We start from the raw sequence: 26,272 nt of genomic DNA, 5'->3' as shown, positions 1-26,272 counted from the left end.
ATCCGATTGGATAAAAGCAAGCTTAAGTGTATCCGTAATCCTGCTTTGTAGAACCCCCCGGTATAGACATGGACTGCTCCAGGTTTCTGCTGTAATACTGAATGTAGTGAATTAAAGCAGCTCAGTATACGGCAGGACACTGCGGCTGTGTGTCAAGTGTGTTTTTCATCAAGGGCGAACACCAGTGATGCTGATTATTTTCTCGTTTTGGAAGCAGAATGTGTGTGTTGTATATGTTTGGGATGGAAACGGCATACAGAATGTTGCGTTCTTATCTACACCGTATGATATTTTTATATTTATTTAGATGGAATTTTCTAATCTGTGGTTCAGTATAAATATCTAGGGATTGATTTTATATAACATCTGTTCAGTGTTTTTGTACTAGAATTTCTCCGCTAGAAACTTGAACAGTATTGGTACTGGGGCATTCTTTCAGAAGTCAACCACTTTCTGACCTCTTTGATTGTAATTATTTTTTTGATACATGTTAACCTATATGAGAGTGTTAGAAGGTGGTTTAGTGAACCAAAATGACCAACCATTCAGGAGACATGGGCCCTCAAAGTTGGCCCATATTCGATTCCCCACCCTACCTAAAGACACCAATGTCTTCTTTGAAAATAAACATGACAGTATGCTTCTCTTATTATAAAGCTTATAAACAAGGTTATCCACAATCATTATATTAGAAAATTAAATTAAATTACATAATTACATCTAGGAGCTGCAAAGAACTGTCCACCCTATTTTAAAAAAATGGGGGAAAATGGGGTTTATGTGTTGCATATTAATGTTTAAGGACAAAAAAGTGAACTAATTTTCTCATTTGTTCATTTTGGACCAAAAGTGTCTTTATAATTGTGTATAACCTTGTTTGTAAGATTTGCAATTATAAGAAGAAGAAGACGTGTCTGTAGGTAGGGTGGGGGGTCAAATATAGGTCAACTTTGAGGGTCCCTGTGTCCTGAATGGCCGGCCATTCTTGTTAATCAAACCACTTTCTAATACTCACTCATATAGGTTAACATACATAACATAATTTGTTCAAAATGGTGAGGTCAGTCATTGATTCCTGACGGTTGACCCTTACTGGCATTTGTGCCGGTGTGGTGATCTTTATCTGTGTTGCGTTTTTTAAACAGGCTGTCTGTTTTTAACAGTTGGTAGACTACTGTTAAAGTCTAAAAAGTGTCTCGTAACTCAAGATAGGCTAATGTAACTATATCACAGAGTGCCTTTTTAATCCGTTCACTGCTGTACCCCAACGTCAGTGGGCTTGTTTATATCAAGGCGGTGGCCATTTTGTTGTACGTTATCTTTTCCCTGTTTGGAGAAACCTGTTTTTTTTGTAAATATGTACATTTTCCCAAGACTTGAGCCAGTTGAGCACTTCAGCACCCCGAATATGCTACACTATACTGGGATGTGCAGTCCTCTTTCAAAGGTACTTGGACAATAAATAAATGCAATAATAATGTGTTTGGTGCATTTTTATATGTGCCTTTGGTGACTGGGTTTGTGTGTGGTTTCTGTGTAAAGTAACGGTTTTATCCATTGGCCACAAGTGCAGTTGTGTTAAAAAAAATATTAGTACGATATCAGTAAACTGATGAACCCCAGTTGTTAGTAGTAGTGATATTTCTGCATGGCAAATAATTTACTTGTAGATGTAGTAGTGTAATAGAAAAACAGTAGACTGTCATAACATGCATGCTGCTTGTTCTGAGTAATTGACTCATTCATTGAAAGGGGCGTGTTCAAAATAATAGCAGTGTGGAGTTTAATTAGAGAATTTATTCATTCTGTGAAAAAACAGGTGTCATTAATTGTCCTTTATTAAGGAAGAAGGGAAGCAATCACATTGTTATGAAATATATTTCCTTCTTAATTGCTAAGAAAAATGGTCCGTTCCAAACGTTGTTCGGAGGAACGTCATTTGATTAAAAAGTTGATTGGAGAGGGGAAAACGTATTAAGAGGTGCAGCAAATTATAGGATGCTCAGCTAAAATGATTTCAAATGCTTTAAAATGACAACAAAAACCCGAAACACGCAGAAGAAAACGACCAACTACTGTTAAAATGGATCAAAGAATAATCAGAATGGCAAAGATTCAGCCATTCATCAGCTCCAGAAAAAATGATCAAAGATGATCTACAATTACATGTAAGTGCTGTTACAGTCAGAAGACATTTGATCGAAGCTAAGCTATCAGCTGGAAGCCCCTGTAAAGCACCATTGTTGAAAAAATGGCATGTGCAGAATCGGTTAAAATATGCCAAGGAACGCATCGATTGGCCCAAAGAGAAATGGCGTAACATTCTGTGGACTGATGAGAGTAAAATTTTTCTTTTCGGGTCTAGTGGTCGTCGACAGTACGTCAGACAACCCCTGGGTACTGAATTCAAGCCACAGTACACTGTGAAGACAGTGAAGCATGGAGGCGCAAAATCATGGTATGGGGATGTTTTTCATACTATGGTGTTGGGCCTATTTATCATATACCAGGGATCATGGATCAGTTTGAATACATCAGAATACTTGAAGAGATTATGTTGCTGTATGCCTAAGAGGAAATGCCCCTGAAATGGGTGTTTCAACAAGACAACGACCCCAAACACATGAGTAAGCAAGCAACACCTTGGCTCCAGACAAAAAGGATTGAGGTAATGGCCAGCTCAATCCCCTGACCTCAAACCCATTGAAAATTTGTGGGGTGACATTAAAAATGTAGTTTCTGAAGCAAAACCCAAAACTCCACAAGAACTGTGGAATGTAGTTTGTTCATCCTGGGCTGAAATACCTGTTGCTAGGTGCCAGAAGTTGGTTGACTCCATGCAACGCAGATGCACAGCAGTTATAAAAAACAATGGTTATGCAACTAAATATCAGTTCAGTAATTTAAAGTGAAGTTAAATAAATGTCTTCAATTTATACAGTAAGTGTTTGAGTTTGAAGAAAAAAAGGTTTTGGTGAATAAATTGAACACATACCAAGGGATTGATTTATTGATTTCTTTAAGAATCAGAAACCGTCCTTAGATGGTTAAATAGAAAACTGGTCACACAGTCTCAAAAGAAAGGCTATTAGAGACATTAAGTAGCACATGGCTATTATTTTACTTGTTATGTATCATGTCAAAACAGACCACTGTTAGTTAAAATGAACTTCACCCAAACATTAGTTTACAACTATGTTTCTTCACCCATTCAATACATTAGAAATATCTTAGCCCTTTTACATTTTATGGTAATGAAGGTTGAAACAGAATATTAAGCTTTTAATTCAATTTGTATGCTGAAATGTTGATGCCAATATAACAATACTGTGGCCATTCTAAATTCAAGGCATCCTCATTTTATAAGACGACAATAATCATATGAATACTTGTTGTTGTTGTTGTTGTTGTTATTACTATTAAGCTATTTTCCAGAGCCCAAGGTCACAGATAAGTCTATGACAAATCTAAAGCACCAAATTAGATGCCCTTCAGTTTAAGCAACAAAAAAGGAGTATGAACTGGGAAGAGCAGTGCACTGCTATGCTGAACACTGCAGTACACTGCTCAAGCTCATATGGCTTTCGAATTTCAGAGAACAGTCCTGCAGTGCCGTCTGGGGGGCCTGTTCCACAAAGCACGATTACAGGGTTACCCGGATAACTGCACAAGGTAAAACCCGGAACAGCGCTTTTTAATTCAGTCCGTTCTTGCAGATTTCAGAGAGGTTTTTTTTTTTTTTTTTGGTGCAATTGTCTGGTATCTCAGTAATCCTGTTTTTTGGAACGAGCTCCAGAGTTTTTCTGCACAGTTTGTCCTGATGATCACTGCAGTATCACTGCTGCTTCTCTGAATGGTGAGTTGCTCTTTGGGTTGGCTGGGTTAAGTTTCAAGCCTCTGAATGAGTCATTGAGTTATCTTTCTGTTCACCGCTGTGCTAAATAAAGGCAGCTTGGTAACACTGTACTACTCTTGACATCGTTGTTTAAAGGCCCACACGCAAACAGCAGTAGGCTCTTTGAGTCTAACCCTGCCCCAGACCCCGATTCCTCTTGCTCCTCTGCCTCCTGTGGTCAGCGCTCTGTGTTAACATTTAGCAATGTCATCTGATATCTATGAAAAAATGGACATCAAGTCACGTGGGAAATCATTTTACAAACAGCCTGGAAAAATAGCACTTCCCTAAAATATGCATACTTCTCCCAAAATTGCAATTATTTTACTCGGATCAGTATGGAACACAAATCGAAAGCTCTAGAATAATATGAAAAGCTCCAAAACTATGTTAAAAACAGAATCTCACATAGTGCTGTTCCACACATTATTGTTTAAAAACACAGCTTAATTTAAAGTTTGCAATACCTGAACTGTTGTGTAAAGTGCCACTGCTTCCTGCCCTTAGTGTACTCATTGGTATTTGTGTTTATGCATATGCATGTACGGTGAACACCCCTGATTTTCTAAATGGAAAAGAAGTTAATGCAACCTCTGCAGGGAGCAAGCAAAAACGTGACATGCTTATGGACATTTTAACGTACAGTTGCTTTGAATAGATCCACCACCATGATTAACAGTAGGCAACATGTTCTTTTCTTCAAATGCTTCCAATTTTTCTCCAGATGTATCTTTGGTGGTTGTGGCCAAAGAGTTACGTTTTGGTTTCTTCAGTCCACAGCACTTTGTTCCGGAAACGACTCTGGCTTCTCAGTGTTGTGTTGCAGACTTCAAACATTGGCTTTTGTAATGAGGCTGCAGGAAAGGTTCCTTCTGACCGCTTTTCCATGCAGATTATTTTTGAGCATCCTGCTCATTCTCCTGAGGGCCTATCTGGAGATGAGTGAGCTGGATTGTGATTGGCTGGAGGATGTGGTGGCAGCGCTCAGCTGGGAGAACCCGCTCTGGCACGACTCCAAACTGGTCATGGACCCCCTGCGCAAACACACGGGTACACAATCCACAACACACATTTATACAATCCACAACACACAGGTATACAATCCACATGGGTGCACTGAGCTACAACACACAGGTACACAATCCACACACAGGTACACACTCCCCACGGGTGCACTGAGCTGCAACACACAGGTACACAACCCCCACGGGTGCACTGAGCTACAACACACAGGTACACAATCCTCTTAGGTGCTCAATACACCACACAGGTACCCAATGCACGCAGGTGTGCTGTACACACAGAAACACCACCCACACACTCACGCCACCTCACTCTACCTGAAGTCGTGGGAGGCCAGCACCTCGGTGTAGTACATGATTTTGCACTTGTGGGTGGAGCCCTGCAGGGTGGCTAGCACGTCTTCTACAGTAGGCAGGGTGGAGCCAGAGAGGTGGTTGGCTGCCCTCCACTGCAGGATATAGCGGCCAGGCCAGCGGGTGATATGGGAGCCCTGCAGGTGTCAGGAAACACTTGTATCACCACCACTTTATCCCATGCTCTATGACTACCGCTAACACTTCACTACTGCTCTATGACTACCGCTAACACTTCACTACTGCTCTATGACTACCGCTAACACTTCACTACTGCTCTATGACTACCGCTAACACCTTAATACTGCTCTATGACTACCGCTAACACTTCACTACTGCTCTATGACTACCGCTAACACTTCACTACTGCTCTATGGCTACCGCTAACACTTCACTACTGTTCTATGACTACCGCTAACACTTCAATACTGCTCTATGACTACCGCTAACACTTCACTACTGCTCTATGACTACCGCTAACACTTCAATACTGCTCTATGGCTACCGCTAACACTTCACTACTGCTCTATGGCTACCGCTAACACTTCACTACTGTTCTATGACTACCGCTAACACTTCACTACTGCTCTATGACTACCGCTAACACTTCACTACTGATCACTCTAATCTGTGAGCTTTCTTTCACTGTCTCTCAACATAGACATATTGTTTCATCAAAATTCAGATTTAAAAAATTTTGATTTCAGGATAAATCCATATAGCGCAGTGCAAACGGCATACAAAGCCAAATTAACCGAGACTTTATATGGTACACACAGGTAATATGCCACATACAGTGAAGACGTATGAAATGAGGCACACACCTGGATGCTCTCCCCCTCCCGACACATGAGGGGAGTCTCCACCCTGCCATAGTCCACACCAGACGCCCCGCTCTTCTCTGTCAGCTGGACACTGCGCACATTCGGGGCCAAGGCCGGCGTGCTCTTATCCACTGCCAGGGGCAGCCGTTTGGAGCGGAAGATGTTGAACAAGACATCCCCCTTCAAGACATCGAAATCCCAGGTGATAACAGAGGAACTCTCTGGGATCTCTATGAAGAACTTGAAGCAAGAAACACGATGTTAGTCATGGCCTTCTGAAAAAACAGACTGTCCAATTTCTATTGCTCATGAAGACATTCTGAACCCTGAAGTGACCATCCAGTTTCTATTGTTCATAAGGATGCTGTGAAGACCTGACCTTCCAGTTTCTATTGGTCATAAGGACATTTGGAACAAGTGACCATCCAATTGATATTGGTCATGAGGACATTCTGAAGAACTGACAGTCCAGTTTCTGCTGTTTATAAGAGCATTCTGGTCTTTCTTCACTGTTGCGATTGTGTTGTAATTGCCTGATTTGTAGGGTCAGACACAATGACAGGAGCCCAGCTGCATCAGTGACAGTTAAGAGCAGTAACACTTAGGAAGAGACTGGACTGGCCGGGCCTGTGCTGGAATCACCTCATGCGGTTCCCCCTGGACGATGTAAGCCAACTGGTAGATGGTCTCTGCCAGCAGACTGACGGGTCCTGAGTTCTGCAGCTCTTCCTGGGTCTGATACAGGGATTTAGGAACCGGGCCTCCTTCTGGTACAGAGCACTGCCAAAGTCAGGAAGTTGAACTTCAGTGAATGAAGCAGGAATGTGCACCATGGCTAAGCTTGATGTGCTAATGGACTAAGGCATATGCCCTGAAGTGTTGCTGGTGTTATATATAGTGTTTATACACAGTTTTTCAGAAATAGCTGAGCAGAAATGTCTTTCGCCACACTCCTATTGATGCACTTCACATTATATTATAAACATTTTAAATTAATGTCACACAATAATGTCCTCAGCCATGTGTGTTTTAAAGCCGTTAAGTGGACTGTGTGATTAAAACTATTTTCTGTTTAAAAAGGTATTTGGAAGTGAAGACGCTTACAAGACAATCCCCGCCAAGGAAGTCTGGGATGACCTCTTTACTGATGTAGTCTTCCAGCCCTCCCACGCCCTGATAACTGTTTCCACTGCAGACCAGGAACTTCTGTCGTGTGTTCTCGTTTATGAATGGGCTTATCTAAACTCAGACAAAACGCAAACAATTAAAATATCTGATCCCAACACAAATTTACAGTTCCAGAATAATAATTCACATTTTTTTAAGTACTTTAGTTTGTGATGCTTCTACATTATGTGATGGTATTTCTTCAAAATGCTCATTAAGAGGGTTGAACGTTGTGAATCCTGTGAAACAGACTCGGAGCACTTTATTAGGTACACCTTTACACCATCTTGTAAATGCAAATATCCATCCATCCATCCATCCATTATCTTAACCCGCTTATCCTGAATAGGGTCACAGGGGGGCTGGAGCCTATCCCAGCATACATTGGGCGAAAGGCAGGAATACACCCTGGACAGGTCGCCAGTCCATCGCAGGGCACACACACCATTCACTCACGCACTCATACCTATGGGCAATTTAGACTCTCCAATCAGCCTAACGTGCATGTCTTTGGACTGTGGGAGGAAACCGGAGTACCCGGAGGAAACCCACGCAAACACGGGGAGAACATGCAAACTCCGCACAGAGAGGCCCCGGGCCGACGGGGATTCGAACCCAGGACCTCCTTGCTGTGAGGCGGCAGTGCTACCCACTGCACCATCCGTGCCACCCTAAATGCAAATATCTAATCAACAAATCATGTGAGAGCAACTCAGTGCATAAAAGCATGCACTATGCAGGCATCTGTTAAATCTGCAGGAACCCATGCATCCCCTGCTCAGTGGCACAGAGAGGCTGACTCACCAGGGTCCAGAGCACGGGGAACACACGGGGTGCGCGTACAATCAGGAGCCGCCCTAGTGTCTCGGGGTAGTTGGCCTCCACCACCTCGATGATCCTCAGCAGTGCCTTCACCCCCGGCCTCCACAGGTGTCTGGTGCTCAGATTCTCCAGGTCCAGCAGACATGTCCAGCACCTGAGCACACAAAGTGACAAACATCTAGCACCTGAGCACACAGTGACAAACATCTGGCACCTGAGCACACAGAGGAAAACATCCAGCACCTGAGCACACAGAGGGATGAACATCCAGCACCTCAGCACACAGAGGGACGAATATCTAGCACCTCAGCACACAGAGGGACGAACATCCAGCACCTCAGCACACAGAGGGACGAACATCCAGCACCTCATCACACAGAGGGACGAACATCTAGCACCTGAGCACACCGTGACAAACATCTGGCACCTGAGCACACAGAGGAAAACATCTAGCACCTGAGCACACAGAGTGACAAACATCTAGCACCTGTGCACTCAGAGTTACAAACATCTAGCACCTCAGCACACAGAGGAAAACATCTAGCACCTCAGCACACAGAGTGACAAACATCATTTTTGTTACATTCGCTTATTTTGCTGCTTGCATGATTATCTTTGATTTCCTTCCAGTTTGTCCCAGATTGGCCATTTCCGTCTCTTGTTTGAAAAAGCCGCCATTCTCCGGCGGAAAGCAGCTCTTTGAATTTGATTGTGTTGTGGATTGTGAATTGGTTTGCGTCATTGACTTCAATGTTTTGCTCATAATATGCATACAGGTTACACATTCTGCACCTATCAAACCTCCGTTTTCACTACCATTCAGAACTCTTCCACAGGACTGTACCCTTTCTGTCTGGAACATGCTTCTCTGAACATTTTACCAGTATCTATGAGAGGGTCTCAGTCAGCTGGTCGATCTGGTCACCACAATTGTACGAGCTGAGCTGTACATTTTCCCTCTGACTCAAAACAAGTTTTGTATTTTCCAACTAGCTTTTCCAAGCTGAGGTGTGATAAGAAGTTGTGGCAGATATCTTATACTTCAGAGAACAAGCTCTGAAGTATGAAGTCCTGACAAACACTGCAATGTAAGCATTATTGGAGAAAAAACAGGAAAAAGCATTTTAAAAATTGCTCTGAGATGGTTGGTATTGTGCTCACGTGATTGGTCTGCAGAGAGATCATGGTTAGTAATGCACTCATATGATTGGCCTACAGTGGGACCAAGGTTGACAGCACACTCACGTGATTGGTCTGCCAAATATTTTAGTGTTCTCCTCGCATCTTTTCTGTCCTTCCTCATTGATTGACAGCACCTGAGGAGATCACATCCAGACAACAATGTCATTTACATCAAATGACACCATCTGTGGTCCCTTACCCTACCCTTCCATGTTGGATATTTCAAATTCAGGCGGAATCAAATTCAGAAAACTCATAAATCTTGGAACAGCACTGAGGCGAGGCCTCCTCCGATCTGTGATGAGATTGTGTGTGGGGCGAGTGCCCTGTTGTGAAGACAGGTGTCGCTAGAGCACTCACGTGCCTGAGCAGGGCTTCCTCCCCCAGGGCCTTCACCAGGCCCTTGGTGTCCATCTGTCCCAGCCGCAGGACGTACAGCGGCCGCCCGCTGCTGTCGTGGAAGTGCCACCCGCCGGCGTAGTACTCCTCCAGGCAGGCAGGGAGCGCCCAAGCGCCCAGGATGTAGTCTATCTGGTGCTCCTTCCTCCAGCTGAGCGACTGGCACAGCATGTCCCGCGCCTTGTCCAGGCTGAAGTCCCGCGCCCGCAGGAAGCGGAGGATGTGCTCGTCTTTGGGGATCTGCGAGAATGAGGGGTTCTCAGTGTCTAAGCTTATCTGCAAAAAATCATCAGACCCTACACCCCTGCCAGACCTCTTCGTTCAGCCTCCACAGGCCGCTTGGCACCTCCCCCTCTCAGAACCTCCACCTCACGCTCACGACTACTGTCTGTTCTGGCTCCACGGTGGTGGAACGAACTCCCCGTTGAGGTCAGAACTATAGAATCTCTCCCCACCTTCAAGCGCAAGCTGAAGACACACCTCTTCAAGCAGCACCTCTCCCCATCCCTCCCTACCTCCCTGTGAACCTTAATTGTTGTCTCTGTGACTTGCTTTGTGTATCGGTATTTTTAGTTGGCTAGGTAAGCAGTGTTTGGATAGTTAACTTTGGTGACTTTTGCTCTGTTTTGTTTGTTTGTTCAAAAAAAAAAAAAAAAAAAAAAAAACCTCTTGTCCTTATCTTTGTTGTACAGGTAGCAGTTGAAATTGTACTTACCTCTAGGGTCTTTCAGCGAACTTATCCCTGGTTATGGGTATGCACTTTGTTGTACGTCGCTCTGGATAAGAGCGTCTGCCAAATGCCAATAATGTAATGTAATGTAATCTATGCGCTCCAAATGTTCGAAATCCCAAATCCCAGAAGTGGTCATGAGTCCCCTTAAATATCTCCTCCTGTTACTTGGTGAGTGGACTTTAAATGCAGTACTTTATGTATAGGTTTTACCACCATCCCTCTAACACCCTCAACACTTGACTACATGATTCAGTACAGACCATAGGAACAGTGTCTTTGTGACTCAGTACAGACCATAGGAACAGGGTACAGGAACATTATGTTCGGTACAGACTGTAGAAACGGTACCTTTCCTTTATGTGTCTCCTGCAGCCACTGTCTGAGCTGAATGAGACAGCTCTCCTGCATCAGTGTCAGGTTCCCAAGGTAACGCTCAATGTAGTCAGCATCTAACTTGTCTGCTGAAAGATTGAGGACATGTGATGAAACCTCTACTCAATCAAATGCTTGTAAAATGTAGATTAATGCTCATTCGGGCAGTTTTGCTCTTGTTTGCATAACTTTGTTTCACGTTCAATAGAGTGGTTGACGAGTTGTCAACCGAGTCTCCGCTTTTGCACTTGCCGTCTCTCTTGAGACGTCTTTCCCACTCTGGGGAGCTGTTCCCTGATCATTGCACCTCTTTTCATTGGTAGTCACTCTGGATACGAGTGTCTGTTAAAAGCCAGTCAAGTAAAAAGAGAGTAAACTGTAATCAGACCAGGGCCAAATATGTCATTGTTTTGGATTCAAATATTTTTCTTTGCTTTACTTGGCTTGTCTGGTTTATTGAAACCTATGAAATACTCTCTTCAACTTCACTTCTGGGCCTCTTCTTTGGTTCAATTGCACCAGGAAAGATCAATTGAGCACAGAAAAGTATTTGGATCTAAACAATTACGTATTTGATTTGAAAGTAAAACAGTTTCAGAGGTATGCACAGAGTATTCTGAAAACCCACGGTAAACCAAAAACGTATTTCTGCAAACAAATCAAGTAAAAATAAATGTAATGTGATATAGTAGCAGTTTGCTTTGTGCAAAACCTGTCACACTGTATTTCACAGCATATCTTAGCTGGTTAGCTTAGCTCCACCAGCAGCTGATACAGACAGACTGCAGGTGCCCACTCTGCCAGAGGGGTCACTAGTGAGCAGAGTGGGAGGAGCTACTCCTACCCTGAGTGACAGATTCACCCTGGGGAACAGCTGGCTACAGCCATTGCCATGCATATTTCATTTGCCAATAACAAAAGCACTAATTAAAGGTGTTCTCATAAGATAAAGTTCTCATTATGTTATCGATAATGTCTGCACATCATCTAGAACATGACCACAGTATGAAACGTTGCGTTAGTGCATAGCGCTGTAAGATCACTTTAAAGAGACCCCCCACCCCCTCCCCTCTCTCACCGTCAGCTGCAGCCCCCTCCACAGGGCTATCTGAGGGGGGGTCCAGGTCTGACCCCGTGTCCGGTGAGGGCTGAGGAGAGAGGGCGCAGAGCAGGGTGGAGGGCTCGGTCCGGCCGGCCCGCTCCGGAGGGACCCAGCGTGGGATTTCACAAATTCCCTCCGCGATCAGCTCGTTCACGTAGTGCTCAATCACCTCCTTACCCTGCCAGTTAACACAGGTCAGCCTTCACGGCCACAGTCTAATCAACTATAAGTCACTTTGGACAAAACTGTTAGGGAAATAACAAATTGTATTACATTATGAATTGTTGTTAAAAGACTGATATCAAATTATAGGAAAGGTTTGGTTGCAGTTACTTTGGCTAAAGGTGGTGCAACCAGTTATTACGGGACCAATTACTTTTTCACAGGGGTGATTAGGATTTGATAACTTCTTTCATTTAATGAAATAATTTTATTTATTAAGTTTTGTATTTACTTTAAGACAAGCATTAAACCGTATTGGTGAGACCATTGGTCTTTGGCAAGTCACATTTAGCCAATCAGAGCAAAATCAACATCAGCCATTATATTTGGCGAAAAATTCAAAACCCAATCTAACATGACAATTATGAGTTAAAATTAGAATGAGTGGACAGAACAAAATACCTCTTTTGCAAGAGTTTGATTCGGGAAATCTTATATAATCTTAGATAACAAAAAGATGTGCATCCTATCACTGTAGCAGTTACCCGCTTGATGTTCGCAGTGTACTGTTTCAAAGCGATCTTCTCCACAGTGCTCTCGAATCCAAAGAAAGACTTGATGTCCAGGGAGGCGGACTGCTCAAAACAGGTCCAATCCTCATTCTCAGTGTGGACCTGTCAGGACAGTTAAAGCAGACAGATGTTTGTTGCTCTGTACTCCCGCAAACAAACAGTTTAAATAAAGCAATCACAATGTGGTTGATTGTTTTTACATCCCTCTTGGGTGAACTGTGTAAGAATTACAGCCCTTTTCATACGTATGGGACTCACGCTATAACAGCAGGTCTCTGTGACAGTCACTCGGCTCTCAAAGGTCTCGTTGTGGGCCTCGATGAACAGAGTCCTGTCCTTCCAGTTGTACGTGTTCGTCTGAATGAAGTAGATGTGCTCCACACCTGCCATCTGCACAGAGGAGACCTCTCACACTCACATCAGTTGAGTCAGACTGAGTCTGATGTTCAGGGTTTTTCTGCGCCGGTCTGCGGCCTCACCTTCTTAAGGAGGCGTGGGGCCTCCACGTGTAGCTGGCATCTGCGCTGGACTGTTCGCAAGGAGCCGTCCGCGCTGACGTCCTCGCTGAGAATCACGCTGCCCAGGAAGACGGGGATCAGGGGACAGGTGGGAAAGCGCCTCTCATACGCCTGGGAAGGGACACCCTCAAATCAGCCCAAATACCTGCATTAACCGTCACTTATACACCTGGGACAGGACACCCCCAAATCAGCCCAAATACCTGCATTAACCGCCACTTATACACCTGGGACAGGACACCCCCAAATCAGCCCAAATACCTGCATTAACCATCACTTATACACCTGGAACAGGACACCTCCTCATCACCCCAAATACCTGCATTAACCACCACTTATACACCTGGGAAAGGACAAGCCAAATCAGCCCAAATACCTGCATTAACCGCCACTTATACACCTGGGACAGGAAACCCCCAAATCAGCCCAAATACCTGCATTAACCGCCACTTATACACCTGGGAAAGGACAAGCCAAATCAGCCCAAATACCTGCATTAACCATCACTTATACACCTGGGACAGGACACCCCCAAATCAGCCCAAATGCCTGCATTAACCACCACTTATACAGCTGGGACAGAACATCAGCCCAAATACCTGTATCACCCCTTTAATTTGTTTACCCTTTAATTTCATTTAATGAAGATCCTGTTCTGTCCACAGGCAAATTCTGTCACATGACACACCTGGCATTTGCCCATCTTAGCAAACAAATGGATTTATGTTTTGACCTAAATAGTACACCACACCTTGGCATGACATATCTATTTACAGTGTTCTCAGTAACTTATCTTATTCAATAAAAAAAGCTCTTTGTCCGCCAAGAAAAACACTTTACAAATAAGGTTATTGGAAAATGTAAGAAATCAAACCAAAATCAAACCCCATGATTCCACAGAAGAGCCCCATCTAGTTTAACGGTTCATTGTGTGGGAGCTTTCACACTTCACACCTATGATAGAAGGTTCCATAAAGAACTAATTATGGTTCCTATATTGAGACAAGCTGAAGAACCTTTATTCTCTGAGAGCGAGTACATTATGAGTGCTCCAGTGTACGGGCCTCTCCCGCCCTGAAAGAGACGGAATAATGGGCGATGCGTGTGCCCTTCTCTTTGGACAGCCAGAGGCCCTGCCCCTTGTGCGGGTCCAGGAAATGCAGGGGAACAATTGTCCCTCACACTCGCTCGGCTCCCAGCAGCTGGCCTGTGCCCCACAATGCCCGTCTGTACCAGCTCTCTGCCCGGCAGTGTGGGTGGGCAGGCCACAAACAAGGGCCCAGGCAAATATTTACCATAAGTAACTAAGCGGCCTACGAGATGACAAGCATGCCTGAAGAAGGCCTCCAAACTTCTGCAAGGCTGGTACAATGCTCACGGTTTATTTAAACTACACACTGTTACAATGCTGGAGGTTTAAATTATCTACTGCTACTCCCAATACTGGGGGTTTAAACTACACACTAACACACCATGCAGATACTAATATAAACCACACAATGTAATGCACTGCAGAGAGACATATAAATTAAATAGCGTAACACGCCATGCAGAGATTGTTATAAACTACCCACATAAATTATGCACTGTTATGCACCGTGCAGACTTATAGTGTAGTCCATAAGTATTTGGACAGTGACACATTTTCGTTTTTAGCCCTGTACTCCAGCAAATACACAGTTGAAATAAAACAATCACTATGTCGTTAAAGTACAGACATTTGAGGGTTTTCAGATACATATTGGGTGAACCATGTAAAAAATGCAGCCCTTTTTATACATAGTGCATTCAGGCTCCATAATAATGTACCAAACAGTTGATTTTGACACGCCTAATTTTTTGCCTATGCCAAATCAGATTTTCAGCCTGATGATGGCCTGCTTTACTGGCATTGACACCTCTTTGGTCCTCATGTTGAGAGTCAACAACCACTCCAAATACAAGATCAACTCTAGCTCTTTTACAAGCTCTTTTATGCATGAAATGCATTTTTTACGTATAAAATGTATAAAAAGGCTGTAATTCCTACATGGTTCAACGAATAGGGATGTAAAAACCTTCAAATGAAAGCTGAAAGTCTGCACTTTGTAGTGATTGCATAATTTAAACCATTTGTTTGCTGGGGAGAAAACAACAAAAAATGTCTCACTTTCCAAATACTTACAGACTTATACTTACATTACAGGCATTTGGCAGACGCTCTTTTCCAGAGCGACGTACAGTTGATTAGACTAAGCAGGAGACAATCCTCCCCTGGAGCAATGTAGGGCTGTGAGGATCTCATTGTGGCTACACTGGGATTTGAACCACCAACCGTGCCTGCCCCAATCATATATCTAAACCACTACGCTACAGGAAGTACACAATGTGACAGAGAATTACAGCATGCTCTCACACATGCTTTTAGAGTTTGACCTTATAACTGGAGCTCATCTACATTATAGTTGTGGAGAAAATGCTATTTCCAGGGCTGAAATCCCCATAAACACCATTACATGTATTTTCTTTAACAGAATATTTGCTGTCTGGGAATGCATAGCACTCATCTGAATTTAAGACCTCAAAGAGGATTGGATATTGTGTTTGACACACATCAAAGCCTTCCCTTAAGACCAAGGCGTATCTGCCCCTTACGATTCCACTGTACTCACCGCCATCACCATTTCAAAGGGGTACTTGTGTATTCTGACTGGAGACTGGTATTTCTGCACCATTTTGGCTCTGAAAGGAGAAGATGGCATTCAAAAGAATAATGAATCAGTTAGTAAATGGAACAATGTCACTAAGCTGGTAATTCAGCTTGATCCAGGAGAGAGACTTAAATTTGAGGGCAGTCATCTGAAGGGTTCTAGAGACAGCAACACACCACTGCAGCTTTATGCAGTATATGTGGCACAATCTACTACTGTACTGTTCTCTGCAGACTTTAGCCAATTATTTGAGAGCATGTTGGCAAGTTTTCTGTCAGGCCGCCAACAGAAAACAAAGGTGCACGTTTGAGTGTTCCCATAACCTTCTCTGGGTTTCTTTGAACAATATCTCAAAGTCCACCCAATCACCGCAACTTGAAGGTATGACTGATCTGCCCAATCACAGCTACTTCCCTGGGTTAAGGTATTACTGATCTGCCCAATCACAGCTACTTCTCTGGGCTAAGGTATGACTGTTCCGCCGAATCACAGCTACTTCTCTGGGTTAAGGTGTGACTGTTCCGCCCAATCACAGCTACTTCTCTGGGTTAAGGTGTGACTGTTCCACCCAATCACAGCTACTTCTCTGGATGAAGGTATGACTAGGTATTTTACTCCCTTATGTCTTTAGAGGACAGAACACGATGCTGTACAATAGTAAATGGCACACAATTTAATATGACCACAGGCCATACATGTCCTGTTCATAATAAATATATTATTATTATTATTATTATTATTATTATTATTATTATTATTATTATTAAAAGGGTGTAGTATAACACTGACGCAAATGCCAGTGCTCCGGCTTTATAATGCATTTAGATGCATCGAAGGATGTTGTCATTCTCCCGTTTATATAAATATAATTTAATCAATGACAGACACCAATCTGTTATTACCTCTCCAATATTTATAGAGGGGTGTTTGGAATCATTATTGACGATGACGTAGGCTAAATTGTTATTGGATAAACGTCGCACAACCGTCAAAATCTGAGGAATTCACTACGCTATTCATTATATATGTTATGATAACTGTAAATGCAGTAGCGACGAGGACTTCTGAATCATCTTAAGATGCAGCTAGGCGGCATGCGAAATGTGATCGATTCCACTGAAAACTTTTTAAGACGCTGACTTCAAGCCTTATGAGTTAATATGTTTAGCAAGGACAAATGCTTGTATCCAAGCAACGTATTAATCATATTACCACAGTCCCATGCAGTCATAAAGCAACAGTTTAATGAAGACACATTAAAAACGAACTTCACACAGGGAACATAATAGCCTACGGTTAAATAATAATAATAATAATAATAATAATAATAATAATAATAATAATAATAATAATAATAAAACAAACTACTTACTACAAACTGTACAGCGCCCGGGCAGCGTATCTACCGTAGGATTCCTATCTGCTTCCCTCGCATACATTTTTGTGCATTCAGATTTACGTTCCGCGCGTGTTTTCTGACCACAGAACAATTGCGTATTCATTTGTCACTTTTACAGAGGCGTTTGTGGCATGGCGTTCTTTGCTTTGCGTCTGTGCTCCCTCTTAAAATACTATTTAAATGTAATCTGCTCTGCATAGACTTTAAATAAATGTTTTTGTTTTAATAGATATATATCCTAACTATCACTTCGACGATGTGCCGTGGTTTAAAGGAGCGACTACAAATCAATCATTGTCTGGAACTGTGCGCTTCTCCGGCGTCGTACGTTTTTGGAATTGTTTACCGACAATTACATTTCAACACCAATATATTTCCATTGCTTGCTGGCCGCCGTTAATTTTGTATGTCACCGACATCCGACTGATGGAAGTGTTGCAAATCGCCAACTAGCTATCATCCTGATCGCGTTTTCGTTGGATAATTGGATACAGATGCACATAGTCCGTCGTGTGGCCTACACGTAGGGTTAACACATTTGGGTATGGAAGCAGCAAAACCTCTTTTGTCATTTTTTGGCTTGTTGCCTTTAGTGTCATTTCTGAACACAGTACCTGAGAGCATTCATAAATGGCTCATGAAGCATTTTTCCAGGTTTGTAATAATTGAACTTTGTCAACTGAGCATACTCCTGGCATAGAGGCCGGCCAAAACAGCGGAATAACAGCCCGTTAATGATCTAGTATTTACTGGGTAAGTAGCAGGCACAGTACTTGTAAGCTAGGCCTAACTATTTTAATTTCAGAGGTAAATAGTACCTGTAACACTCAATAAGCACTTTATTAGGTATTTATTGGACGTATCTTTTAGACTTCTACTCCTGTAGCCTATCCACTTAAGTTATGATCTGTTGTGTGTTCAGAGATGCTCTTCTGCTTACCACTGTTGTAATGTGTGGTTATTTAGGTTTCTGTCAGCTTTGACCAGGCTGGCCATTCTCATCTGACGTCACTCATAACAAGGCATATCTGTCTACAGAACTGCTGCTCAATGGATTTATTTATTTATTTGTGCACCATTAATTGCAACTCTAGAGACTAGTGTGCATGAAATTCCCAGGAGATCAGCAGTTATTCAAATAGAGATATTCAAACCACCATGTCTGCCACCAACAATCATTCCACAGTCGAAGTCACTTAGATCACATTTTTCCCCATTCTGATGGTTGATGTGAGCATTAACTGAAGACCCGTATCTACATGATTGTATGCATTGCACTGCTGCCACACAATAGGCTAATTAGATAATCGCACAAATTAGTAGGTGTAATAAAGTAAAAATATTCCTAATAAAGTGCTCTGTGAGTGTATTTACATACTACTAAGATATAGTACTTACTGACTTTGTTTCATAGTTCTTAACACTGAAATCAATAATTTCACAGGTAGCTGTGTATTTACCCAGTAAGTACCTGGTAATTAACAGGCGGTAAAATAAAATAACATTTATTAGAAATATGCCTCCCTCAACAGGACTATAGAGTAGGCCTCTGAAAATTCAACAATATGATGTTTAACATCCTGAATGGCTCAGATCACATGAAACCACAAGGTGATTTTACAGGGGCGGCCTGTAGCGTAGTGGTTAAGGTAAATGACTGGGACACGCAAGGTCGGTGGTTCTAATCCCGGTGTAGCCACAATAAGATCCGCATGGCCGTTGGGCCCTTGAGCAAGGCCCTTAACCCTGCATTGCTCCAGGGGAGGATTGTCTCCTGCTTAGTCTAATCAACTGTACGTCGCTCTGGATAAGAGCGTCTGCCAAATGCCTGTAATGTAATGTAATGTAATGTGATTAATCACAGTCCATAACCAACCCCAATACAACACAGGCGTAAGTGGTCTGTCATGGTCAATACCAAGAAATCTATTCAAAGCTAAACACTTTTATACCAGTATTCTTCAGTGGATTAACCACTCTCTTTGCGCTAAGCAATGACAGAGCAGGAATATTTGATATAAATGAGTAAGGCTATTTATAAGGTAGAGATTTAATCATGATAAAACTGTGAGTGCATTTTAAAGCACTTTGATAGTTGTATAAGGATGCTGTTGTCGATCGTTGTTCTATAAAATTCCATCAAATGACCTAAAAAAAATTTGTAAAAGCACTTTAATTAAAACTACTTTTTTAACATGTGGGTTTGATGTGAAGGAATTTTATAGAACAAGGATCAACAATGTATTGCCATACATGCTGCATTAATACATGCTGCATTAATACCTGGGCTTCTGATGTTGTATCCAAGGCAATAGACGCTGTGGAACCACAGAGCAACCACGGTAGAATTCAGAGGAGTAGTTTTATTGCAACACAAGGGGGTCTAGCACATGGTGGCAGATAAATTCCTGACCCTTATGAAAAAGTCACATATGCAAATATACAGCAAAATGTACAGTACAAATTCAAAAAATAAGGACTATGTCATTTCACATATGGCAAAATTATAAAATAAAACAAACAGTACAACTACCTGCCATGTTTATACTGTATATCAAATTATGGTGCATATATTTTATAATGCAATTTATTTCAGTTTTCAATATACTCTATGTAAGTCCAGCTTTTTACATAATACTTCTGTACAGATGGGCAGAAACACTTTGAAATCAGGCATAGCTGTATGCCCGTGGTACTTTCCTCTCCTCAAGCATGCCTGAAAGGAAGCAGGTTCAGCTCAGCCAACCACAGAACGTATTTCTAATACATCAAATTAAAAATGTCTTTGCAGGCAGTTTTTATTGAATGTATTTTTATGAAATCTATCTTTATCTATGTTACTGAGCTAACCAGTTCGCTAATCTGTCGCTATTAAGTTTTCTAGTTTTGCCTTCCAGGCTTCGCTGAGGGAACGAAAGTACCTTGGGCTACCTGTACATGTCAACAGGATAGCGCAATTAACAAAATATGAACTAGAGATGGTTAACCCACTGCGGGCTAAAGACGTTTACAGTCCACATCAGGAAATAGCTGTTTAAGGATGATATAATATGTTTCACACCATACTTAGAATATTAGAATAATACAATATCACAACAATGTAACATTTTGGCAAATTACAAATGATGAGTCTTTAACCATACAGATGTGGAGCGTGCGTTGTTCAATGCAGGACATAAACTAAAGGGGTGTACCCAGTATAGTGATGTAGATCAGTGTGTCTCCTCACACCCATGGTTTTTACAGACATTTAACAATGTAAATTCATTTGATGGCCATTAGCGAGTCTCTTCAAAATCCAATGGTAGGTAGCACGGCTCTGAGAAATTATATACATCTACATTTTGTCTCTGAATTTGCAACAGTACAGTGCAAACAGTGGCAAAGTATTCCCCTGTGCACATAGTGGTCCCTCAGTAAAGTAGACCCCCTTTGGCAGAACAGTCTCTGCTTCTCCTGCAGACACGGAGAGTATGGAGCGCATTCTCTAGCTTCAGGTCCTGCACCCATTTAAATGTGATACTGAACAGGACACTGAAATTGCACACTTTTTAAAATACTGCAACACACATAGTGGTGTTGATACAAAAATTTGGGTCTTTTTTGCAATTAATGGTAGGGTTTCTTTAGTTAAATTTTCCAAGTTCAATGTCCTTGGTCTTCTTTTGTGATTTCCAGGTATAGATGTTTCCTGTTACTGGCAGGATGGACAGGAACTGATGAATGGGGCCAGAGAGAATATAGGCTGTAGGAAAAGCAGGAGAAAGATGGGTTTGAAAAGAAAAAAGAAAGTTTGTGCTTGAGTTTTACGTTTGTGCTTGAATTTGTGTTGAGTTTGTAATTAAGTTTCAGATTGTGTTTGTGTTTGGGTTCGAGGTTGAGTTTAGAATTTATATATGGGTGTTATTTTGAGTTTGTGTTGAATTTCCAGTATGTTTCTGTAGAAGTTGAGCTTCAGGTGATGTTTTGTTTTGAGTTTTTATTTGAGTTTATTTGTGTGGAGTTTGTGTTGTATTGCTGTTTTTGTATTGAGTTTGAGTTTTGTGTTTTTGTTGAGTTTGGGGCTGTGCTGAATTTCTATTTGTGTTGAGGTTTAGTTTTTTATTAGGGTAGTTGACATATTTCATTATTTGTCTTTGTGGCATATTCAATATGGGATTAGCCAAATAGCTAAAACTGAGAAACAAGATTCTTGAAACAAACAGCGTAGGCTTTATATTGATTCTATCAGTTCAGATCTCTATGTATTTTTATATTTGAATTGTATTAGTATTGAAGAGTTCAAGAAATTATATCTAAAATAAAAATAAAATACCCATTAAAATAAAAAAACATGTATTTAGGGTAACATCGGTAATTCCAGGCTGTAAGGCATTTATTAATGTGATATGACATTAATGTGATACGACCAAAATGCAGTATCAAAACATACATAATACAGCATTCTACCTGTAGGGAGCACTGGCGATCAGACATTTAAAGGGATAGTTCACTTACTAGAGTTAAAAATATATTTGTCCATAAAAAATAGCAGTAAAATGCCAAACTATGACTAGAAATAAAAATAAATTAAACTGAACCCAATAAATGCCATTAAACCTGTTCATGACTTCTATGACATGTCATGTGGGTTGCTCTACAGATGGAGACAGTGGAGAGCAGGTGGCGTTCCTCACCTGGTCACTGGGTGCAGAATATGGAGGGCTTCACTCTCTACAGTCTTCAACCCCACACTCAGGTGTTCTTGAAAAATAGAAAAACAGAAACATGCTGACAACACAGAAGAATGCAAAGTGGGTGTGCACACAGCTATTCTAATAATCAGACTTCTAGCGCTATGAGCTAAACAAGTACTGTATATAATCTGCAGCTGAATGTTTTCAAAATGCGATCACTTATTTTTTAGACTTATTCGTCTTCTGCTGCTGTACAGTTGTGTTCAAATAAATAGCAGTGCGTTTAAAAAGTGAATAAAGTGCAAATATTTTTTTATAGCTTTTAGTTCCATATTTCAAATGTAGTGGAAACATTAATTTTATTAAGTCTATGTTATTTTTTTAGGAAGCAAAGAAAACGAATATTAATATGTTCAAAAAAATGACAGGGTCGACATTTTTCTCTTCAAACTCAAATATTACTGTATAAACTGAAGAAATTTTTCAAGATTTAACTTCAATTTGAATTACTGAACTAATATTTAATTGCATAACCATTGTTTGACTGTGGCGCTTCTGTCTTGCATTGAGTCAACCAAATTTTGGCACCTAGAAACAGGTATTTCAGCCCAGGATGAAGGAACTACATTCCACAGTTCCTGTGAATTTTTGGGTTTTGCTTCAGAAACTGCATTTTTAATGTCACCCCACAAATTTTCAATGGGGTTGAGGTTGGGGGATTGAACTGGCCACTCCATTACCTCAATCCTTTTTGTCTGGAACCAAGATGTTCCTCGCTTACTCGTGTGTTTGGGGTCGTTGTCTTGTTGAAACACCCATTTCAGGGGCATTTCCTCTTCGGCATACGGCAACATAATCTCTTCAAGTATTTTGATGTATTCAAACTGATCCATGATCCCTGGTATACAAACCCAACACCGTAGTATGAAAAACATTCCCATTATTACATATCTCATTTTTGCGCTTCACTGTCTTCACAGTGTACTGTGGCTTGAATTCAGTACCCAGGGGTTGTCTGACGTACTGCCGACGACCACTAAACCCGAAAATAACAATTTTACTCTCATCAGTACACAGAATGTTAGACTATTTCTCTTTGGGCCAATCGATGTGTTCCTTGGCAAATGTTTACCAATGCTGCACATGCCATTTTTTCAACAATGGTGCTTTACAGGGGCTTTCTGCTGATAGCTTAGCTTCAATCAAACGGCTTCTGACTGTAACAGCACTTACATGTAATTGTAGATCATCTTTGATCTTTCTGAAGTTGATGAATGGCTGAATCTTTGCCATTCTGACTATTCTTCTATCCATTTTAACAGTACTTGCTCATTTTCTTCAGCGTGTTTCAGGTTTCTGTTGCCATTTTAAAGCATTTGAGATAATTTTAACTGAGCATCCTATAATTTGCTGCACTTAATACGTTTTCCCCTCTCCAATCACGTTTTTAATCAAAATCCTATCCTCTGAACAATGTTTGGAACGTCCCATTTCACTTAGCAATTCAGAAGGAAATATATTTTATAACAATGTGTGAAACATTTGCTTCCCTTCTTCCTTAATAAAGGACAATTAATGACACCTGTTTTTTCACAGAATAAATTAATTCTCCAATTAAACTCCACATTGCTATTATTTTGAACACGCCCCTTTCAATTAATGAGTCAATTACTCAGAACAAGCAGCATGCATGCTATGACCGTTGGGTACATTATTTGAAATATCACTTCTACTGATAACTGATGTTGTACTGCTATTTACACGTAACACAACTGTTGCTCAATCGCTTAAATGTGTTGTGTGTTCAAAGATGCTCTTCAGCATACCACTGTTGTAGCGCATGGTTATTTCAGTTACTATCTCCTTCCTGTCAGCTTAAACCAGTCTGGCCATTCTCATCTGATCTCTTACATTAACAAGGAATTTTTCGATCAAAGAACTGCTGCTAACAGGATGTTTTTGTTTTGCACCTTTCTTTGTAATCTCTAGAGACTGTTGTGCATGAAACTCCCAGGAGATCTGCAGTTTCTGGGATACTCCAACCACCCTGTCTGGCACCAACAACCATTCCACTGCCAAAGTCACTTAGATCACATCACTTCCGTATTCTGATGTTTGGTCTGAACAACAACTGAACCTTGACTATGTCTGCAAGCTTTTATGCATTGAGTTGCTCAACTGCATGGAATACTACTCATTATGCTGCACTAATAGAGCTTCTACACTGAATAAATATGTAAACAATAGTGTAAATAACATAAGCTGATTGCAGTATGATGTCATTGACCCACTTACTCTGTGACTCCTGGTGCTGAGTTCAAGCCCTCCAGTGTCCCTGACAGCATTAAAAAGAAGGGAAAACACATCAACTGAATAAAATGTCTCCATTATGAAGATAAATCCTTTCTTTTGGCCAACGGAGTTGGGAAAGTCTGAACTGTAGTTTATGCAGTGAGCTGGATCTGTAGTTTATGAGGTAAGTTTAGTCTGTAGTTTATGGGGTAATTTGATACTGTAGTTTTTGGGGTGATTTGATACTGTAGTTTTGGGGTGACTTTGGCCTGTAGTACCCAAGTTGGTGCTGTAAGTTTTTGGGGAGAATTGGGTCTCATTTTTTGGTTGAGTAGTTTCTGGAGTTTATGGGGGGAGGCAGGTCTGTAGTTTTTGTGGCGAATTGGGTGTAGTTTTTGGGTTGAGTTGGGTCTGTAGTTTATGGGGTGAGTTGGTGCTGTAGTTTTTTAGCCAAATTGTAGTGTAGTACTGTAGCGTAGCTACATGGAATGGAATGGAATTAGTAGCGTAGCAAATTAAGGTGGTCTGTAGCGTAGTGGTTAAGGTACATGACTGGGACCCGCAAGGTCGGTGGTTCGATCCGTGGTGTAGCCACAATATGATCCTCACAGCCATTGGGCCCTTGAGCAAGGCTCTTAACCCTGTATTGCTCCAAGGGAAGATTGTTTCCTACTTAGTCTAATCAACTGTATGTTGCTCTGGATAAGAGCGTCTGCAAAAATGCCATTAATGTAATGTAATGAATTGGGTCTGTAGTTTATGGAGTGAGTTGGTGCTGGAGTGGTCTCAGTGGTCCTCACCTTCCTCAGCACTGAAGGAACACTCTTGGTCCACCAGCTCCTTGGCCTCAGCAGCCAGTTGTCCAGTGGGGTCAGGAAGAGGGGACGGGGTGTCTGGAGTATCCGTGCCCGGAGATATTTTAGCGCTCCTGTAAAACCCGGATAACATTCCTGTCAGCAGAGCACCACAGATCAATACCACAGCTTCTCTGATCTGATGAACATCCTCAAGTAACAATCTGTACCACAAATGTTTCATGAGATGTTAAATTTACTGATCAGAAACCTCACTCACCCACTCTCAATTCCAAATAAGGTGGTGGAGGACAGTACTCTGTGAACATTCTGGAACAGAATAATGCAAATAATTATACAGTTAAAAAATTAAAAGAAAGTATAATACATTTCTAATTCTCACATTCCACACAGCACAACATATTTCCTAACAGGAAGTTTTAAGGCTGTTCATCACAATAGGATTTCTACCACTAGGTGGCAATGCAGGTACAAACATTGCACATTTTTCAGATTAAGTGTAACTATAGGGTTGACTGTAGCAAGCCTTCAAGTTGGAGACTAGCACAGGCTTTTCCTGAGACTTTCCATATTTTGAAGAAGTAGAACAAGATCAAGACCGAACTGCTTTAGTCTCGATTGCAGCTTTCTTTCTATCCTGTTAGTATAGTCTCTAAATCTGATTTAGTGTGCTTTAAATGCAACCTAGCAGTTACTAAAGTTGCATAATACCTAAGCCAGGAGATTGGGTTGTTCAGACAGAAAAATAATAATTCTTCACAACTCTAACTACTATAATTAATCCACGTCTTTTGCCACGCACCGGTAACTGGCAAGTACTTGCACACAAAAATGCGGAAACAAGCATAGCAAGCATATTTATTTTTCAGTGGTTTTAATGCATTGTCTTGTTTATATACTGTAGGCCAGGGGTGTCAAACTCCAGTCCTGGAGGGCCGCAATGTCTGCTGGTATTTGCGATTTCCTTTCAACCAACAGTCAATTAAGGCCTTGAGAACAAGGTGTGTGGACTCTTTAGCCATTGAAAGACTTAGAAATATATCTCTCATGCTGAAACACACCAAAAACCAGCAGACACTGCGGCCATCCAGGACTGGATTTTGACACCTCTGCTGTAGGCCTTGTGTTGGGATCATTACAATTGCTAAAAAATAAGCACCCACGGAATATTAAAACTTTTTTTCTTCTGTTGTGCCCACTTCGCTCAGGAGCATGCGCACCTGTATTGTGAGGAAACCGTAAACACTGAGCAAAATATGATATTTTGTCTGAATAT

At 41.6% G+C, this 26,272-nt stretch overlaps 2 protein-coding genes and 1 long non-coding RNA gene across 3 annotated transcripts in view; all 3 read right to left on the bottom strand.

The window, feature by feature from the left end:
* Window positions 1–1,782: 1,782 nt before the first annotated feature.
* LOC133114694 (SEC14-like protein 5) lies at window positions 1,783–17,247 on the bottom strand. The gene is made up of 15 exons (XM_061224264.1): window positions 17,187–17,247; window positions 15,776–15,845; window positions 13,086–13,235; window positions 12,865–12,996; window positions 12,580–12,708; window positions 11,849–12,050; window positions 10,747–10,859; window positions 9,627–9,905; window positions 9,330–9,400; window positions 8,067–8,238; window positions 7,200–7,334; window positions 6,738–6,875; window positions 6,096–6,335; window positions 5,236–5,408; window positions 1,783–4,929 (listed from the first exon to the last, which is right to left on the bottom strand). Exons 2-15 carry the CDS (start codon window positions 15,836–15,838, stop codon window positions 4,824–4,826), a joined length of 2,103 nt encoding a protein of 700 aa, XP_061080248.1. The 5' UTR covers window positions 15,839–15,845; window positions 17,187–17,247; the 3' UTR covers window positions 1,783–4,823.
* Window positions 17,248–19,561: 2,314 nt separating this feature from the next.
* Window positions 19,562–21,958, bottom strand: LOC133113896 (uncharacterized). Its single transcript, XR_009705512.1, has 2 exons — window positions 21,890–21,958; window positions 19,562–20,958 (listed from the first exon to the last, which is right to left on the bottom strand). It is a non-coding gene; the product is annotated as an uncharacterized LOC133113896 (long non-coding RNA).
* A 3,009-nt stretch (window positions 21,959–24,967) lies between these two features.
* The window catches only part of si:dkeyp-72e1.9 (syntaxin-binding protein 4), a 35,154-nt gene continuing 33,849 nt past the window's right edge, over window positions 24,968–26,272 (bottom strand). Inside the window, exons 19-20 of the mRNA XM_061223351.1 lie at window positions 25,256–25,305; window positions 24,968–25,109 (exon numbers count right to left, since the gene is read on the bottom strand). Coding sequence (XP_061079335.1) covers window positions 24,968–25,109; window positions 25,256–25,305 — 192 coding nt within the window. The remainder of the gene's footprint in view (window positions 25,110–25,255; window positions 25,306–26,272) is intronic.

Source organism: Conger conger, chromosome 16 (genome assembly GCF_963514075.1).
Source record: "Conger conger chromosome 16, fConCon1.1, whole genome shotgun sequence".
Taxonomy (NCBI): domain Eukaryota; kingdom Metazoa; phylum Chordata; class Actinopteri; order Anguilliformes; family Congridae; genus Conger; species Conger conger.
Note: the sequence above shows the minus strand (reverse complement) of the source record. Positions and strands in the feature narration are given on the sequence as shown.

Excerpts from the sequence above, each read along its gene's own strand:
- LOC133114694 (XM_061224264.1), bottom strand. The coding sequence starts at position 15,838 with ATGGTGCAGAAATACCAGTCTCCAGTCAGAATACACAAGTACCCCTTT. Across the intron at positions 7,335-8,066 it reads TCCCCGTGCTCTGGACCCTG|ATAAGCCCATTCATAAACGA; the intron begins GTGAGTCAGCCT and ends GTCTGAGTTTAG. Across the intron at positions 6,876-7,199 it reads TCCTTGGCGGGGATTGTCTT|TGCTCTGTACCAGAAGGAGG; the intron begins GTAAGCGTCTTC and ends TGACTTTGGCAG.